The sequence below is a fragment of the Mytilus trossulus genome, chromosome 4, assembly GCF_036588685.1.
Source record: "Mytilus trossulus isolate FHL-02 chromosome 4, PNRI_Mtr1.1.1.hap1, whole genome shotgun sequence".
NCBI lineage: Eukaryota > Metazoa > Mollusca > Bivalvia > Mytilida > Mytilidae > Mytilus > Mytilus trossulus.
The window spans coordinates 49063043-49082673 of NC_086376.1; the positions used below are offsets into that span (position 1 = coordinate 49063043).

The 19631-nt window shown below is 32.1% G+C and overlaps 1 protein-coding gene across 3 annotated transcripts in view; it reads left to right on the forward strand.

Moving 5' to 3' along the window:
- The first annotated feature begins 764 nt into the window (after nt 1-764).
- LOC134715440 (zinc finger protein 474-like) overlaps nt 765-19631 on the forward strand; it is a 32078-nt gene continuing 13211 nt past the window's right edge. The window contains exons 1-4 of one of the 3 annotated variants that reach the window (XM_063577617.1): nt 765-917; nt 9067-9389; nt 11147-12377; nt 16777-16960. In XM_063577617.1, coding sequence (XP_063433687.1) covers nt 9074-9389; nt 11147-12377; nt 16777-16960 — 1731 coding nt within the window. In that variant the 5' untranslated portion in view covers nt 765-917; nt 9067-9073. Of the gene's footprint in view, nt 1076-9066; nt 9390-11146; nt 12378-16776; nt 16961-19631 lie in introns of all 3 variants that reach the window. The other 2 variants (XM_063577615.1, XM_063577616.1) reach the window with 2 other exon arrangements.

The following is a 19631-nucleotide window of genomic DNA, read 5'->3' on the forward strand; positions in this document are numbered from 1 at the left end:
CTAAAGATATTTTTTATTTTTTAATTGGTTACCTTATCTATTAAAAGCAATTACCATACTGCCATATATTTAATCCCATTTATATTTTTTGTCTTTTTTGTTTGAACTACTTATTTTTACCTTTTACCTTTTGATTTTATCATTTTTCTTTCACATTTAAATCTTTTAATTCTTTAAACATATGATAGTAACGTCTCTTAAAAGGTAGACTTGCTACATGTCCCTTCCTAATTATGTTTTTTCTTCTTTTTTTCAATTTTGCCCCTTTAATAGTTTTACTGCTATAACTAGGAGATTACAATTATACTGACATCTGCAGGATCTCCAAGGGCAATCAGTAGCCGCTAGCACTTATCAGTAAACATATAAATTAGTAAAAGAAAAATAATAGAAAGGGCAAGTCTAATAAAAAGGGATCAAAACTGTTTTTAAAATCATAAACTCTAACCTAGGTAGAATCATTAATGATGTAAATAGCACATAATTTTAAACAATTGTTCTTCAAATTTACAGTTTTACCTGTATATAAGGTTTTTTAAACTTAAGCACCACACCTCACTGTAAATATCTGTAAATATTTTAAAACCATATATCCCCAAGTGGGAGTGCTCCGATATATAACGGAGGAATCTACCTGAACAGAAAAGAACTGGACATCATTTAGAAAAAAATCAAGCGGCGAATGGACTCTGGGCGAACAGGTATCAGGGCGAACGGCTACTAGGGCGAATGTGAATCAGGGCGAACGGACCCAGATTCTGAAAAGAATAACTTCCGGTTCATACACGTTTTCTGTTTCAAGTTATCTGAGGTCCATTTGAGGGAACATGGAACTTTATATCCACTTTCCCTGAGAGAAAAAACCAATCATGCTTATTAACTACTGCGAAATTCCTAGTTTTGTTACGATGAAACAGGTTTCAAATTTATTATCATTAATATTGCATCCATTTTGATATTTGTAATGACTGATATTTAACCCAACTCGGCAACTGTTGTAACTAAGGAAAGTTGTTTACAAAGATGTCAAGGAAAGTTTGTAACGGGGAAGCATTTCCATTAATTTAAATGTACGGTAGGTGTAATATGACCCACTGTATTCTCTTGTCTACTATTTTAAAACAAACTGAAACTGACCTTCACTAATTTATTGAATTGAGACGAACGTCTTCACATGAATATAAGGGGAATACTACAGTATAATTTGAGCCTTCTTTTACTTTAAGCCAATTAAGAGTCCCTTTACTTTAGAGTTAAGTTTCATTTTTAGTTATGGTTAGGTTAGGGTTAGAAAAATGTAGGGTTAGGCCTTAGGGCTAGTGTTAGGTTTTGGTATGATACGGTACTGGGTGGAATCAGAAAAAATGAAGATTTTAACATATTGGGGCATATTGTTTCCCCCATTAGATTTAGGAAAGTAAATTAAATGTCATTCCAACAAGTCCAATACCAGCTAACTTGCAGCCAAATTTCATTTAGATATCTTGTACCAGCCAAAAGTTTTATTAAAAAAACATGTCAAATTTGTCAGGAGTGTGACGCTTTTTGTGTGACAGGATTTTTTTTTAATAATTTACATGTTGAGTAAAAATTATTATGATGAATGCATGTATATGAAGATGGTTTATAATCATTCTTCAATACTAGGTTTTGTAGATTATAGATTGGTGTTATCATTGCACAAATATTATGTAAATAAATATACATTGTGAAAAGGTATGTACCAAAAATTAATATTGGCAAAATTTGATAATTTCTAAATTAAAGTGTTATGGTTGTATTTTAAAGGAGTATTTGTGTGTAAAACTGGTAAGTATTTATTGTATACATGTATAAGCTATCCATAAAAGGCTATACAGACATCCTGAGGTACATAATTCACATATTGGATTAACTTCTATACAAGCACCCAAAAATGTCAGGAGTGTGACAACTGTCTTTAAACATGTACCAAATTTATATAATGCTTTTCATCTTACATTGTTATTTATTTTTCAGAAGCACCTGTTCCATAGAGAAGAAAAACATTTATTGCAGCTGTGATAATCTATATGTTGAATCTACACACTTGATTTTTAGATGTCAGGAGTGTGACACTTTTTTTATACATTCAATAACATTGTTTAAATTTTAATTACATATTCAAAAAAATGATCCATTGTTACTTGGTGTCAAAATTTTGATAGAAGAAGGTTAGTAAATACAAAATTCAAACAATATATGTCATTGAATATATAAAAAAAGTGTCACACTCCTGACATCTAAAAATCAAGTGTGTAGATTCAACATATAGATTATCACAGCTGCAATAAATGTTTTTCTTCTCTGGAACTGGTGCTTCTGAAAAATAAATAACAATGTAAGATGAAAAGCATTATATAAATTTGGTACATGTTTAAAGACAGTTGTCACTCCTGACAATTTTTGGGTGCTTGTATAGAAGTTAATCCAATATGTGAATTATGCACCTCAGGATGTCTGTATAGCCTTTTATGGATAGCTTATACATGTATACAATAAATACTTACCAGTTTTACACACAAATACTCCTTTAAAATACAACCATAACACTTTAATTTAGAAATTATCAAATTTTGCCAATATTAATTTTTGGTACATACCTTTTCACAATGTATATTTATTTACATAATATTTGTGCAATGATAACACCAATCTATAATCTACAAAACCTAGTATTGAAGAATGATTATAAACCATCTTCATATACATGCATTCATCATAATAATTTTTACTCAACATGTAAATTATTAAAAAAAAATCCTGTCACACAAAAAGCGTCACACTCCTGACAAATTTGACATGTTTTTTTTAATAAAACTTTTGGCTGGTACAAGATATCTAAATGAAATTTGGCTGCAAGTTAGCTGGTATTGAACTTGTTGGTTTGACATTTAATTTACTTTCCTAAATCTAATGGGGGAAACAATATGCCCCAATATGTTAAAATCTTCATTTTTTCTGATTCCACCCTTATGTTGATTAAAAAAAAAAGAGAACATATTCTATATATTCAATAATTTCATGAAATTTTGATAGAATTGCCTGCTGGTTTTTTATACTTTTCTTCCAACATGTGATAAATGCATTCATATTATATATTTTTTGATATAAATGATATGTGTCAAATATGTCAGGAGTGTGACAAAATCCCAGAAATGGATGCTTTTCTAAAAAGATGATTACTTTAAAAGTGTAGCCTATATTGGTATATTTTTTTTTGCTGATTGTTACCAAAAGTTGCGTCTTTAATGGAAAGGTGTTTTTGTTAATATTCTTAAGTAATTTTTTTCTGTATTTAAACTTTTATAACCAGGTCATTCATAATCTGCCATACATCATGTACATAAAGTGCTAAAACAGGATTTTTTTCAAATTGATGGCGATAATGTATAGAGAATTTGGTATCCAAATGTTCCTTAATCAACCTGGCATTAATAGGAAATATGTTTATGCTTTTAATGTATTCTTAATTGATGTAAATCATGTGTATATGTTTAGTTGTATTTGTTCAAATTACTGATTTTGTTAGTTATTAAAAGTTAAAATTATTCTTAATGTCTTAATGCTTTGTCTGGACACTTAAGTTTCATAAAATAAATGATATGGTGAATGTGGTGAGACAAATCCTGAACCCCAAAAAATATGTTTATTTTTGACCATGCTCGTCACACTTTTGCCTCATTTTTTCTGATTCCACCCGGTATGGGTAAGGGTAAGGTTTGGGGTAGTCCAAATAATTATGACGTCTTGAAAGGCTATTATATTTTTTTCTTTGACGAAGTAAGGCAAATTGTCGATGTAAGGCGTCAAAGAAAAAAATATAACAGCCTCTCAAGACGTCATCATTATTTGGACTAGGTTTGGGGTTAAGAATAGTTTAATTAATATAGCACTTTATGGGTTGGGACCCATAAAGTAAAAGAAGGCCTTAATTTGGACAATCAATTATCATTAATTGACTATCATTCACCAGTTTCTGAAAGATCTTCAAAAATGGGTAATATCCTCATTTTTAAAATAATATGATTAATTTAACAGCCCTACATGAAGCTAATACCATGAATACTAAGTCAACCAAAACAGCATGTGTCATATACTGGTGACCAGAGGCAGATGTAGGGGAGGGGGGCCCTGGCACCCCCTTTTTAGAAAAAAAATGGTTGGTTCAATTGGGAATCACTGAAGCGTGACAGGAGTAGGCCCCCTCTTAGGCAGCCAGAGCCCCCCCCCCCACTTATGAAAATTTCTAGATTCGCCACTGGTGACGTCGTCTTGGTCATATCAGGGTTGGCAAAAACCCGGGTTTTAATAGTATTGCCCAGCCCAGTGGGAAATACTGGGAAAACCCCGGTTTTATTGGGTTTTAGTGGGTAATACTGGGCAATACTTAAGAAATAATTCATGGGGGCTTGAATACATGTACAAAAAATGTATATCGTGATTTTACCACAGGTTGGCCCTTTATGACAAATATTTTACCCTGAGCGTTAGCGAGGAGTAAAATATCGGCATAAAGGGACAACCAGTGGTAAAATCTAGATATATATATTCAAGCCCCCATGAATTATTTCGACGCTAATAGGACAAATACTGCAATTCTTTTGGATTAAAGCGCTCTAGGTGGAGGCAAATATTTGCCGTTCTCATAAATAAACGCACTATTAAATTGACATAAAAAAAGGGAATAAACTGAATTAGTGACATGTTTTAACTATTTAAAATAACGTATTTAAATGATTTAGATAGTTTTGGATGAATTTGAATGATAATTTACTTATATGTCTACATTTAACATGTATAAAAAAAAATTGGCTGATAACACATTTAAGCATTGTTTGTTTACATTTCCTTGTTGTGATGATTTTCGGATTCACAAGCGTGAATTTTCCCGTAAATTGCTTATATTCTTATGTCATCATTCTATGACGTCGAGTTCCTCATTCATTAAAAAACATATGACGTGGGGGTACAATGGGAACAGCCCATGAAATATATTCATATTTTACCACGGGTGTGTACTCAAAGCGTTTGAAGGACGTCATGTTAGAATGGGTAATATAAAATACTGGTCTGAATTTTATAGAGTATTCAGTGATCAAACACAAATGTTATACATTCAAGATACATATATATATAACCTTTTTTGTTTGTCTGGATTGGTAAAACTGTAAATAATAAAGCAAAAATTTTTTGTTTTAAATAAATATTAGTTTAATTATATAATTAGTTTAAACAATATTTTATTCAAATGCATGTAAATTGAATTGGATTTGGCAACAGACATAGCCTATGTAAGCCCTCTCCACAATATATAAATAAATATAACTCCTATTAAGGATTAACAATTACATGTAAGAAAAATTATATTTAAATAATGTCCAGGGGTGGAATTTAAGCTTTTTTGTGTACTGGCCAGCCGGACCAGTGGACTGAAAACTCAACTGGTCAGGCTCCAAATCTACTGGTCCTGCAAAAATGACAAACACTAATATAAATGACAGATGTTTAATTTTGATGCTTTCGTTTACATGTACATAAGTTTGACAGTAACAAAGGAATAGTCTTTATTCTGATTTTGATAAAGGCTTTGATAATCTCAATGATTTTCTTTATCAAAATCAGGATCAAGGGCAGAAAAAATATCAACATTGTCTTCCACGTCATCGCAATCCTCATGACGTCCATAGGGTGCCTGACTAGGTCGTCTGAAGTGCTGTCCAGAAATATTTCACATTTCAATAGCCTGTACTGGATCAAATGATGTTATATCTTCAGTGTAAAACATAATGTATATTAAAAAGATCTGATAAAACAGTTGGACGCAATTTTGATCGCCAATCATTCTTCCCAAGTTTCATCTATAAAAAAAACCTTTCTGCATCAGCAGAATGAGCAGGAAGGGACAGGATTAAATTATCTTATTGACAAATTTCTACTGGTCCGCCGGACCACCAGCTGACATAATCTACTGGTCCGACGCAAATTTTACTAGTCTCGGACTACCGGACTAGCGCTAATTTCGACCCCTGATGTCTGTGATGTCACTAATTAAAAAGTAATTATTCAGATTAGAATGCAGATTTGTTTACATTGTATGTAACAATTATTAGCCCTTCAATTCTGTAAGTGTTAATGGCATGACCCCTTAGGGTGTTTATTTAGCAATATGAATGTTTAACATTTGAAATTAAAAATTCACTAAATTATTGCAATGTGTTTTTTTTTCTTTCAAAGTACATGTATGGATGAATATTGAAACAATGCTTGGTAATTAACAAGGTTTCCTTAAATGTGTAAATCTTGTATTCTGTTTACATAGAAGGGAATGAAATTGAATTTTTCATTATTTTATAAATGACTATCAATGGTTATCTGTTTTAAAAGTATATATTTCGTTGTAATACTATGAAACTACACCAAGATTTTACTATTTTGTGTTAAAATAAGCTAAAAAAATCATATTGCCCAGTAATGCCCAGTATTCCCCATTTCTGAGAGTATAATGCCCAGCCCGGGAAAACCTGGGTTTTCTCATCCGGGAATTCCCAGGCGGGTAATACTTTGCCAACCCTGGGTCATATTAATCATGTGATATATATTGCTTTTCGGCCCTGTTCAATATTTAAAATACGGATTGGCAATGAATCCTGAAGTACATGTATACACATAATGATATATTGTGCATGACAAATTCATGATTCATTGCCAGTCCATATTGGAAATATTGACCTATATTCACATAATTGCTAGTGCGTATTTGAAAATTATTGGCCCTATTTTCATATTTGATGTATGTAATACAGCATTAAGAACATCAGTCTGTATTGAAAAAGTTGGATTATTTAATAAAAGTGTTATGAGGTCTTGAGGCCAATACAGCAAACCTTGATTCTACATGTATGTACCAGTGCCAATACAGAAACAGCTAGTTAAATACTCTAATATACTGTATTACCCATTTATGAAGATCTTTCTCAAACTAAATAATAGGATTAAAACAGCTCTATTACAACCAAAACGTGTACGTGTCATACTGGTGACGTTGTCCTGGTCATATAAATCATACATGTATGATCTACAATGTATACTGCTTTTCAGCTTTTTTATATACAATGTAGCCATGGTATTTTGACCCCCCTGCGGTATATTGAACCCCCTACTCATAACCTCTAATAAAAAAAAATAATAGCCAATAAATTGTAAATAAGATTGTCTGCAATACTATTTCTCAAAAACAGGGGGGTTCAATATACCGCAGGGGGGTTCAAAATACCATATGTGAAAAATGATGTATTTTGACCCCGGGTTCAATTTTTAGGGGGTTCAAAATACCATATGACACCAGTCCAATATTTCCAATACAGACTGGCATGTACCTGTTAGTATGTTTATTTATAAATGAATACATTTAAAAATTTACAGTAACATATTTATATACTTTACAGTGTTAAATTACATGTACCTTGTTAAAGGTTTGAATGTTGAATTGCCTTTCAATATATACTTCACTGAATTGCAAAGTAATGTGTATCAAACAAATCTTAGAAATTCAAATGTTGTCACAATTTAAAAGGGTTCAAGCTTGGGGGGCTCGACTAGGTATCATATCCAATTGAATTTAAATATTTTTTTTTATAAATGAACTTTATCATATACGTTTGTACTACAAAATGGTAGCTCATAATTGAAAAATAAAAAAAATGGGGTCATCGTTCATTTAATCTCACAATCTGCCTTCAAAAGAAGCATGTATTTTTGTTATGGTACTTATTTTCTGTTGAACTAATAGTACCCTCAAGCCTCCTCAACCCTTTCCTCCATAATGATGCCTTTTGACGCCTCAGTTGAAAAGTCTAACTGGAACCTACAAAAATAAACCTTTATCAGACTTTATAAAATTTTTAACTTATATAAAAAGGATATATTCATGAGAAGATATGACTAGAATTTCATTGATGAAATATTTGTTTTCACATTGCATTAATACTTTAAACCTGATGTTTCAGTCAGTCACATGTCAAATGTCCTTGACCTCATTTTCATGGTTCAGTGACCACTTGAAAAAAAAGTTCAGATTTTTAGTAATGTTGAATTCTCTCTTATTATAAGTAATAGGATAATTTTATTTGGAATGTGCGAACTTGCAAGGTCTTCATGCCCGTCAGACAGTTTTCACTTGACCTCAACCTCATTTCATGGATCAGTGAACAAGGTTAAGTTTTTGTGGTCAGATACATTGTACTTTAAGCAATAGGGCTAGTATATTTGGTGTATGGAAGGACTGTAAGGTGTACATGTCTAACTGGCAGGTGTCATCTGACCTTGACCTCATTTTCATGGTTTAGTGGTTATAGTTAAGTTTTTGTGTTTTGGTCTGTTTTTCTCATACTTTATGCAATAGATTTACTATATTTGTTGTATGGAATGATTGTAAGGTGTACAAAAACTGTACATGTCTAACAAGCAGATGTCATCTGACCTTGACCTCATTTTCATTGTTGAGTGGTCAAAGTTAAGTTTTTGAGTTTTGGTCTTTTTATCTAATTCTGTATGCCATAGGTCAACTACATGTATATACTGTATGGTGTATGGAAATATTTTATGATCTATATGTCAGTCACGCAGGTTTTATTTGACCTCAACCTCATTTCCACAGTTCATTGTTGAGTGTTAAGTTTTTGTGTTTTGGTCTATTTTTCATAAACTATAAGTAATAGGTCAACTATATTTGTGGTATGGAAGCATTGTTATCTGTACATGTCTGCCTGGCATGGTTCATCTGACCTTTACCTAATTTTCATGGTTTATTGGTCTTTGTTTAGTTAAATTATTTTGGTTAATGTTAAGTTTATGTGACAGTTTTAAATAAAGCTTTATACTTAGGACTATCAACATAATATCAATGATTAGTAAAGAAGGCGAGACATTTCACTGTGTGCACTCTTGTTTTTATTGAAACAATCCTTTGCAAATCAAGTATGTAAAAAAATAAATCCATGGAGAAAAGGATTATTCAAAGCATATTCTTTTTATATCTATTGACAGAGAAGGTATGCCCGGAATTCCTGGACGAAAGACTGTGGTATGTTATATTTGTGGTAGAGAATTTGGATCACAGTCATTATCAATCCATGAGCCACAGTGTTTGAAAAAGTGGAGGCTTGAAAATGACAAGATACCCAAACAACAACGAAGGAAAACGCCAACAAAACCAGAGATATTACCTGAAATAGATGGGATGAGTAATAATGAAAGGTTTAATGAAGCCGCCAGACAGAGTGCACAATCTCAGTTGCTGCCTTGTCCAAATTGTGGTAGAAAATTTAACCCAGACAGACTGCCTGTACATCTGAGAAGCTGTAAATCAGGTAAAACATGAACACAAGATACATAACTGCCTTTACAGTATGTGCTCTTAATTTTAACCTACATGTGTACTGGCACAAATGTTGTCCATCTTTTCAGCAAAAACTATAGCTACATGTATATAGACACAGGTCATAATAAATGACAATTTATGACAGACAGTACACTGTATATATATATACATGTATATATTGCACTTAATCTCAAATTTAGCCCAACCATGTTAGGTCTTCACAATTTTGTTGGCCAATTTCTGTTCTTCCTTCTGAGACATTGTGGCAACTGCCGTCTTTCTAGACAACTCATGATCAACCAACCAGGTTCTAGAGAAATATAGCTTTCATTAGTAAAATGATGTCTTTCTGCATTGTTTATCTAGTGTTTTTTTTTTTTACATAAATGAGACCATTAGCTATCTTGTTCCACAAAGAACGTCATATTTGTTTACAGTAACATAATTTGTTCATGTACATTGCTTTGCATTTTTATCCCCTACCTACGATAGTAGATGGGCATTATGTTTTCTGGTCTGTGCCTCCGTTCGTTTTGTCGTCCGTCTGTGCGATCGTCCGTCTGTCCCGCTTCAGGTTAAAGTTTTTGGTCAAGGTAGTTTTTGATGAAGTTGAAGTCCAATCAACTTGAAACTTAGTATACATGTGCCCTATGATATGATCTTTCTAATTTAAATCCTAAATTAGAGTTTTGACCCCAATTTTACGGTTCACTGAACATAGAAAATGATAGTGCAAATTTCAGGTTAAAGTTTTTGGTCAAGGTAGTTTTTGATAAAGTAGAAGTCCAATCAACTTGAAACTTAGTGTACATGTTCCCTTTGATAACATCATTCTAATTTTTACGCCAAATTAGAGAATTTATTCCAATTTCAAGGTCCATGAAACATAGAAAATGATAGTGCGAGTGGGGCATCTGAGTACTGTGGACACATTCTTGTTTTCTTTTGTAAAGTTCCTTAATGTTCTAAAATGATTGTCCTCCCACTCTAAGTTTACTTCCGATAACTTCAATTTCAATTAGCATACTTGGCTTCAATTTATGAATTACTGACATGCTAAATACAGGAGATTAACAGATTAAATAAACATGATTTTTTTTTTATTTCAATTACTATTGAACTTTTGATATTAATTTGAGATATAAGTTATGTTGATCGGTTATATACATTTGTATCTGATAAACATGACCAACTTCTTAATATTAGTCAGACCGTACACGTACGGTCCGACCGTATGCTTATTTTGAAAATATACGCATACGGTCGAGACTGTACGCGTACGGTCCAAATACTCATACGGTCTGGAACATGTATACCATGGCAGGGGGAGGGAGGGGGGAAAACCATACATGTATATAGTTAAGTAAAATTTTCCAAACATCTTTGAAAGCCATATATATCATGTACATGTATATCTGCCTTAAATTCAATTCAAGGGATGTTATTGTTTGTAATTGTTCAGTAAAAAAATCTAGTTATCATAGTTGTATATAATAATAATAATAATCTTTATTTGTCATATAAGTAACATTATACTTGTGACATAAACAAAAGTAACAACAACAATAACACACACATATCTATATATATACAAGTAAAGAAATATGATGTAGGAATTTATAATGAATTAACACGCTTTGATTAGGTTTTCTACAGTGTAAAAATATGAAAAATTTATATAAAGAATAAGAAAAATTGAAGAAAACATGGGCTTTATAAACTATTTTATTAATATTTACTTTTCAGATAAAAAGAAAAATCAGAACTCTGGAAGGGAGGAACTTCGCCCAAAAACAGCAGTGTTGAATGCTCCTAAATTTATTGATAAAAATAATACAGTTGACATAGAAAAACAAAGTACAAGGAAGGAAGTTGTTTCAAGACAAAACGGACCCATGAAAAGGAATTCAATAACAAGCACTGGTTCAGGTTCAAGATCCTCACTAAATGTATCTACATCTGGAATTGAAAGAGAGGGTACATATACATCACCAAATAAAACTTTGCCGAAAGCAAAGATACCACCTGGTCCAAATTTTGTCTTATGCTATATTTGTGGAAGAAAGTTTGGCACAGCTTCTATTACATTTCATGAGCCGCAATGTTTAGAAAAATGGAAGAAAGAAAATGAACTTTTACCAAAAGCCCAGAGAAGAAAATTACCAGTAAAACCAGAAGTTGTTTCCAGCAATGGAAGTTATGATGTGGATGCTATGAATGCAGCTGCATGGGAGAGTGCACAGTCACAGTTGATACCATGTGACCGTTGTGGTAGGACATTTGCCTCAGATAGACTGTCTGTACATCAACGATCATGTAAACCCACTGGTGGTGTAAAGAAAGGCCCTGGTGGTTCTTCAACAATCACATCTAACCCAAACCCTAAAAGTAGCACAACAACGAATGTGGCCCCTGAGAAGCCAACTTTTGTTTTATGTTACATTTGTGGACAAAAGTATGGTTCTAAATCTTTATCAATTCATGAACCTCAATGTTTAGAAAAATGGAAAATGGAAAATGAAAAATTGCCCAAAGGTCAACGACGCAAATTACCTAAAAAGCCAGAGGTATTGCAGTCTGGTGGAAAGTTAAATGTCAATGCTATAAATGATGCAGCATGGCAAAGTAGTCAAGCTCAACTCTTGGCATGTGAAAACTGCGGCCGGACTTTTAATCCTGACCGTCTTTCTGTTCATCAGAAGTCTTGCAAGCCAAAACCAGGTCAAGCTGCAAACACAGATAATAACACCTCTAGAACTAGTTTAAATAACACACCAACAGGTTCAAAAACAGTAACAGCAGTGCAGGGACCTAGAACAGTTGTTTGCTATATATGTGGAAGGGAATTTGGAACAAAATCCCTTCCTATTCATGAGCCACAGTGCTTAGAAAAATGGAAAATAGAAAATAAAAATTTGCCCAAGGAAAGGAGACGACCAATGCCCAAAAAACCAGAATTTGGAAAAACAGTTACAAGGTAAGCAAATCAGTTATATGAGCTGAAAGTTCAATTGAAAATAGAAGTTTCATACTTGAAAATCATGATAAATACAACACATTCAAGATCCATGAATGTCAAAAGTATACTAGAGTCAAATCGACATATATATTTTAACTACATGTAAGTATCCTCATTCCTCTCTTGAAGTTTCAATTTTCAGTTTGTATTCATCAAATAAGAATTAAAGATTGTGGTATTATAATTACCATCTATCCCCCAGAGTCCAAATAAAGTAGATGTAAGCAACTATTGGTCACTTTATAGCCTTTAACAATGAGCAAAATACATCTGAGCTAGCTTTAAAAGGCTTAGACATAACAAAATGTGAAACAAGTAAAAATAATAAAGTCCTGATTTAAATAGCACTAACCATAAAACGAAAGCAAATATATATGATATGTGGCAACAAACTCCAAACACTGAATTACTGGCTTCTGACTTGGAACATTTAGAATATGCATGGTTAGGCCTAACATGTTTGTAACATTGTGTGTTTAACTCTTTCTTTAAATTGGGATAGTGGCATGACAGTACAATAAAGAGGATGTCACTTTATGAGTTCATCTGGCATCCTTGTAATATAAAGCTAGTGTGCAAGCTTTAAGGTTAAGTTTGATGCTTGTTCTCAAAATCTAACTAACAGACACCATATTCATATTATTTACTGTGAAAATGTATCTTGCAGAACATACTGTAAGCAAATGTCAAATGTTTTAGTTCACATCTACCAATTTACAGTGTTAAGCAAATATATATGATATATACAATGTATATAAAATCAAAATCAACACATCATATTTAATTAGTTTAAACATGTTTATTTATAGTGGATTGGGGAACAAGTTTTGCAAATTATATTTATCCCTTTCCACTTTGCGGGTGCGAGTGCTGCCTTGTAAGCATGTGCCAATGCAATTGCATCTTATGAAGAAACTAAAATAAGAAATAAAGAGGGACGAATTAGATACCAGACAGTCAGGGGTATTTCTTATTATACACGTACAAGTTAATTTTATTTACTTGTCGAAGTAAAAAAAATATACACATTTAAGTAAATAAGTAAGTAATAATGTTTGAATAATCTCCCCTTAATTTTCTCAAATTTTTCTTACAATCCCACAAAAATTCTTAAGTTTTGAGATGTAAAATCATGCCTCCAATGTTTAATCTCATTAATTCAACAAAGAAACTGATCATTGAGCAAAGATCTTGTAATGTATATTTGTGCAAGGCTTTCAAAAATTGCTCCTTTGGGACTCGTAAATGAGCAACAGAGAAATGGGATATTCATTGTCCATGAAATTATACTTAAATGAATAGTAAAGACTTCTGCAAAGGGTACACAATTTAAAATTATATTAGAGTTAAGGTGTAACACCACTAATTCAGGCCCGGCCAGAAAGCACATACCAGAAAGTAGTACATATTTAACACAAAATAGTTCCTACGCATGAGTATAACTTTCAAAATATGTAGAATATTTAGGTATTTTTGGTATCAAATGAAAGCTGAAGGACTGGTGATCATTGTAGAATACTTTTGGACTTTTAATTTTGAATATTAAAAAAACTGCACCAAATTTTAAAAAGAGGGTACATTTTGTCTGTTTGTCTGATCTGAAGTACCTGTTTTGGTACATCTGAAGTTCCGGGAACCAGTTCTTTCTTATATGCCATGTAAGGTATGTTGATTTTTTCAGTACAAGACACCATAAAGTGTTGCTATGAAATGCAATGATTGCCACTTTATTTGAACTTAAAATAAAAGAGGTGTGCCTGCTTGAAACGGAGGAATTTAACATAGAAAGCAATGGGACCATGAATTAGTGGTGTACTTCCTTAAGAAATCTTAAGAATTCAAAAAAGGAAGAAAGGGGACATAACTAAGCCATTTTTTTTTTACCTATACAAGTAAATAAAATTCACTTGTATAAGTATCCTACAAATTTAATTATATGTGTATATTTTTTTTTACTTCTTCAAGAAAATAAAAATTACTTAAATAAGTAGTACCCCTGACTGCCAGAGGGACACTCAAACTCATAAATAGAAAATAAACTGACAACACCATGGCTCAAAATGAAAAGGACAAACAAACAAACATGCATATGACACAACATAGAAAACTAAAGAATAAGCCGGCGTTTTGCATTTGCGCCGATTTTTTCTCTCATTTGCGCTGCTGCTACTGTATTTTTATACGACCCCAAAAATTTTTTGGGATCATACAATAGTATGATGTCGTCGTCTGCGTCGTCGTCCGTAGACACATTGGTTTCCGGATAATAACTTTAGTTTAAGTGAATAGATCTCCATGAATTTTTTTTAGAAGGTTCAATACTACAAAAGGAAGGTTGGGATTGATTTTGGGGATGATGGTCCCAACAGATTAGGAATTAGGGGCCCAAAACGGGCCAAAAACAAGCATTTTTCTAGTTTCAGGATAATAACTTGTGTATTCAATTGCTCTGAAATCATACCCCAATGTTTAAAACCACAAGTAGAAGGTTTGGATTCATTTTAGGGGTTATGGGGCCAAAGTTTAGGAATTAAGGGCCAAAAAGGGGTCAAAACAAGCATTTTTTCAAGACAATAACTTAATACATTGTATGTTTAATTGTATGAAATTGTTTCACAATGTACCATATAACAAAAGGGAGGCTGGGATTAAGTTTTGGGTTAATTGCCCAAAATACATTTGTATGTAGGAATTAGGGGCAAAAAAAAAAGGGCCAAAAAGAAGCATGTTTCTAGTTTCCAAACAATCATGACAATAACTTGTGTTTAAGTGTATGGATCTCTCTGAAATTGTACTTCAAGGTTCAATACTGCAATGGAAAGCATGGGATTGAGTTTAAGGGTTATTGCTTCAAGGGGGTTTCAAAAAGTTGGGAGGGGGGATTTTTTGTTTACCATTTTTTGAAGGGCTTCCTTTTTTTCAAATTTCGAATTTTGAAAAGTTTCAAGAAGAAATCTTCAATTGCACAGTATTGTGCAATAGATTTGTTAGATCTTCGACCACATCAATTTTGTGACAAAAACAAACCTATATTATGTCAAAAATTTGATCACAATCCAAATTCAGACAGAATCAAGCTTGAATATTGTGACCAAATTTGCCCCAACTGTTCATGGTTCAACCACTGGGGTCGTATAAAGCTGCGCCCTGCGGAGCACCTGGTTTCATTTGCACCGATTTTTTTACAGGTAAAATACAGGTGAAACGATATAAGAAGATGTGGTATGATTGCCAATGAGAAGCCTCTCTATCCCAGTAATGTTATTTTTATTTATCATTAAAGACCTCTTCCGTTAGCCAGTTGTACATGTGTTATGAATTGTCAATCATAGCATGTATATAACTGTTGTCTCCTGCTTTAAATCAAGAAATGTAAAAAACCTAAGATAAAAACTGTTTGATTATACTAAAATGACGAATTAAAAATATATGTATCAGCATTCAAATCCATAAAAACTGAATACATTCAAATCATAAATCTGTTCCTGCTGAGTATGTACAATGTATAGGCAACACATCTAATGTATTCCTTTCTTATGATTTCGTCTCTTCTATATTTGGCAAAATTGTCGATAACGAAGGCCATCTTTTCTTTGTCTGGCATACGTACTGGTGGGGCATTTCTAGAGTTCACATTTTCTCACAAGGAAGCTATTAAACCAAGAGTTCCAAATGGTAAAGTTGAAATCATCCCTTCTTTAATTTATGGACACCATCACGAATTGGTTGACTGTTATGGAATGTGTACTTGTACGTTGTCTAAGAATGTATGACATTTTTCATCAGAAGGAGCGTCAGACAATGTCAACTGTGAAGCAGTCATCGATTTCATTTAGGGAAAGGAATGGTAACTCAAAACATTGGGATAGTCATCTACCAATTGCAATGTCACTTGATTTGTCTTTATACTCATTACTCTGTGCTTAGCCAATGTAAAAGTATGAACTTACCTGTATTTTACCTGTAAATCCAATTTAGAAAAAATATAAAATCGGCACAAATGAAAAAATGAAATCGGCACAAATGAAAGAATGAAAATTTTCAAAAACGGCGCAAATGTCATACGCCCTAATAAGCAATTTACATGAACCCCACCAAACACTAGGGGTGAAAACTAAAGTGTTCTGCTGAACTTTAGCTCTTCTCAGTTGAGTCATTGACATATTTTGAGAACTTCAATGGAAAGGTTACTTGTGTGATATATTAGGCTAAATTATAACATTATAACACCATGCTGTCAGACAGAAATTTTCAAATGTAATCTCAGACAGTATATAAGAACTATTTATGGAATGGACATCCGAGTTATCATGGTTATGAGTGATATAAATAAATAAATAAATAAGGTGTTTTCCAGAGAACAGATGAATGAACTAGCAGCAGAAAACGCAAAATCCCAATTGATACCATGTCCAAACTGCAGCCGTACCTTTGCTCCTGATCGTTTGGATGTTCACCTGAGGGCCTGCAAATCTAAGACAGGTAAAGGAGGTGGAAAAACAACAGAGGTTAAAAGAAGTGATCCTTCACAATCCACTAAAGTAAGTTATCTTTTTCCATATAAATAAATGAAAAATGATGCCAGTATAAAATACATAATATTCATGCAATTATATAAAAAACAACAACATTTCTTCTGATTGAAATGATTATGTTATAGCAGGTTCTTGCGACACTTTCAAAAACTTACCACTATTTAAAATAGAAAAATAAAAAAAATCATTATGTGATAAAATGTTAAAATTCACATTAAAATTTCCAGCATCATAAAAATATGTGTCTTTGTATATAGTGGACATTTCAATAATACATGTAGCACCATCTTCAATACTATTATTACAATAAAAACATGTTCTTTTGTGTAATTCTTTTCTTTCATATCTACATATTCCATTTGTATTCTGTTCTTTTGTGTAATTCTTTTCTTTCATATCTACATATTCCATTTGTATTCTGTTCTTTTGTGTAATTCTTTTCTTTCATATCTACATATTCCATTTGTATTCTGTTCTTTTGTGTTATTCTTTTCTTTCATATCTACATATTCCATTTGTATTCTGTTCTTTTGTGTAATTCTTTTCTTTCATATCTACATATTCCATTTGTATTCTGTTCTTTTGTGTTATTCTTTTCTTTCATATCTACATATTCCATTTGTATTCTGTTCTTTTGTGTAATTCTTTTCTTTCATATCTACATATTCCATTTGTATTCTAAGGGGAAAAACTTCAAATCTAAATTTAGTAAAAGCACTCCTTTATGAGTGGCCGTTCATGTCATTTGGGTGATTATATACGCGTATATGATTTTAAACGTGTATAATTACTCGTATATTACCTCCAATTACGCGTATATTGTGGTTTTCAACGCGTATATTGTGGTTTTATACGTGTATATTGTTAAAATAAACACGTTTATACTTTAATCCAATTTATATATCATATACGCGTTTATTGCATAAATTTACGCGTTTATATACGCTTATGCAATTATTATATACGCGTTAACATACGCGTATGAAATCATTATATACGCGTTAATAAACACTCGTTTGTCTTTTTGTTTTAAACAATGACAACTGCTTTCTTAAACTATTTTGTATATCACAATTGATCAGAATTGTAATGAAATGCGGTTCCTTCGACCAACATACATCTTTTTTTTATATACATAATAAATCTCAAGACTATACACCTGTTTTTTAACATTTCATTTATATGAAAGTTTGTTGCCTATAATTAAAATAATAACTAACAGTGTTTCAGGATTTTTTCTTTTACTATTAAAGCATGGGTCCTTTTCAAAAGTCTCCCAACTATATGTCCTTGGTGTTGAATATCATCGCACAAAGATTGAAAAACTGAACAGATGATATGATTATATACAATAATTGCAAATACTTCGGCTCAAGTACTAGGTATATTTTTATCGTTGTGGTACGTTTATACGCTATGAGAGGCACCTGGGTGATTTCACTACATTGTTTGTCTTTTTGCAGATTGCTCCAATGTTTTCTTATAACCTTACTAAGGTTTTTTACCATTGGATTATATTTAGTAATGAGAGTGAGTGGAACATTCTTTGTCCTATCGGCTTCAATAAGGTTGTTTTTATGCTTGTGATTTTTTTTAACGTTTCTAATAACATTCTCTGTTTTATTTCTACAGTATCCTCTTTCAACTAATTTATCTTGTAAATTAGTTAATTTTTATCTAGCTCATTGATGTCACTATACTTTCTAATATGAAGTATAGATTCACACACTGTAATACTTGTGAATGTGTGTTTCGGAGGTGCACTAGTAATTGGTAAATATTGATACGTTTCAGTTTTTTTAATATGTGATTTAATATCAAGAATGTTATTGTTTATGGAATCTTTCACCTTTATACACGTCGATATCTTAATAGGTCATACTAGAACTAGACACCTCAAATGTGTATTTAAGTAGAGGGTCAATTTTTTTCGCTATGTATAAGAAATTTTTAACCTGTTTAACTGTACCCGTGAATACCATAAAACCGTCATCTCTGCATTGACAGTGTAATTTGATGTTTTTTCTCCATTGGAACTTATCTAAAATATTTATTAATAGTTCAAAGTTACAGACAATTTAACCATAAAATATTAGATCTGGATTGTAATCAAATATTTGACACAGAATATGTTTCTAATACAGCATAACTGAAGTCAAAGAACTTATAATTGCATGATTTGAATTTATATTCATTTTTTTGCTTTTATGCATGCAATACCCCATGATGTTGAGAATTGACCCCCTAAAGAAATTAAAAAAAAATACCCTCCTTTTTTGCTTTTGTGCATTTACACTATGCTGTTGAGAATGTCCCCCCCACATTTAAAAAACAAAAACCAAAATTTAGTTTTCCCCCTTTTGTGTCCCTAATTCCTCAATAGTTTTAGCCATAACCCTAAAAGCCAATCATTTTTATATTTTTTTTTAATTTCATATTGCAAAATGAATTTGATTTAAAAAAAAATTCTGTAGAAGTATGTTATATTTGTATATGTTGTTGGCTGTTGACGTATGCTTCATATTAAATACATCAAAATAATGAGAGAAAAAAATTATCATAAAAATTTGCCCAAATGAAATAGCTTTTCTTTTCTCTCAAGTATTGATATATTTAAGAGTTTATTAAGAGTTTATTTTAGAAATTTAGTCTACTTGTTATAACAACACCTATTGTA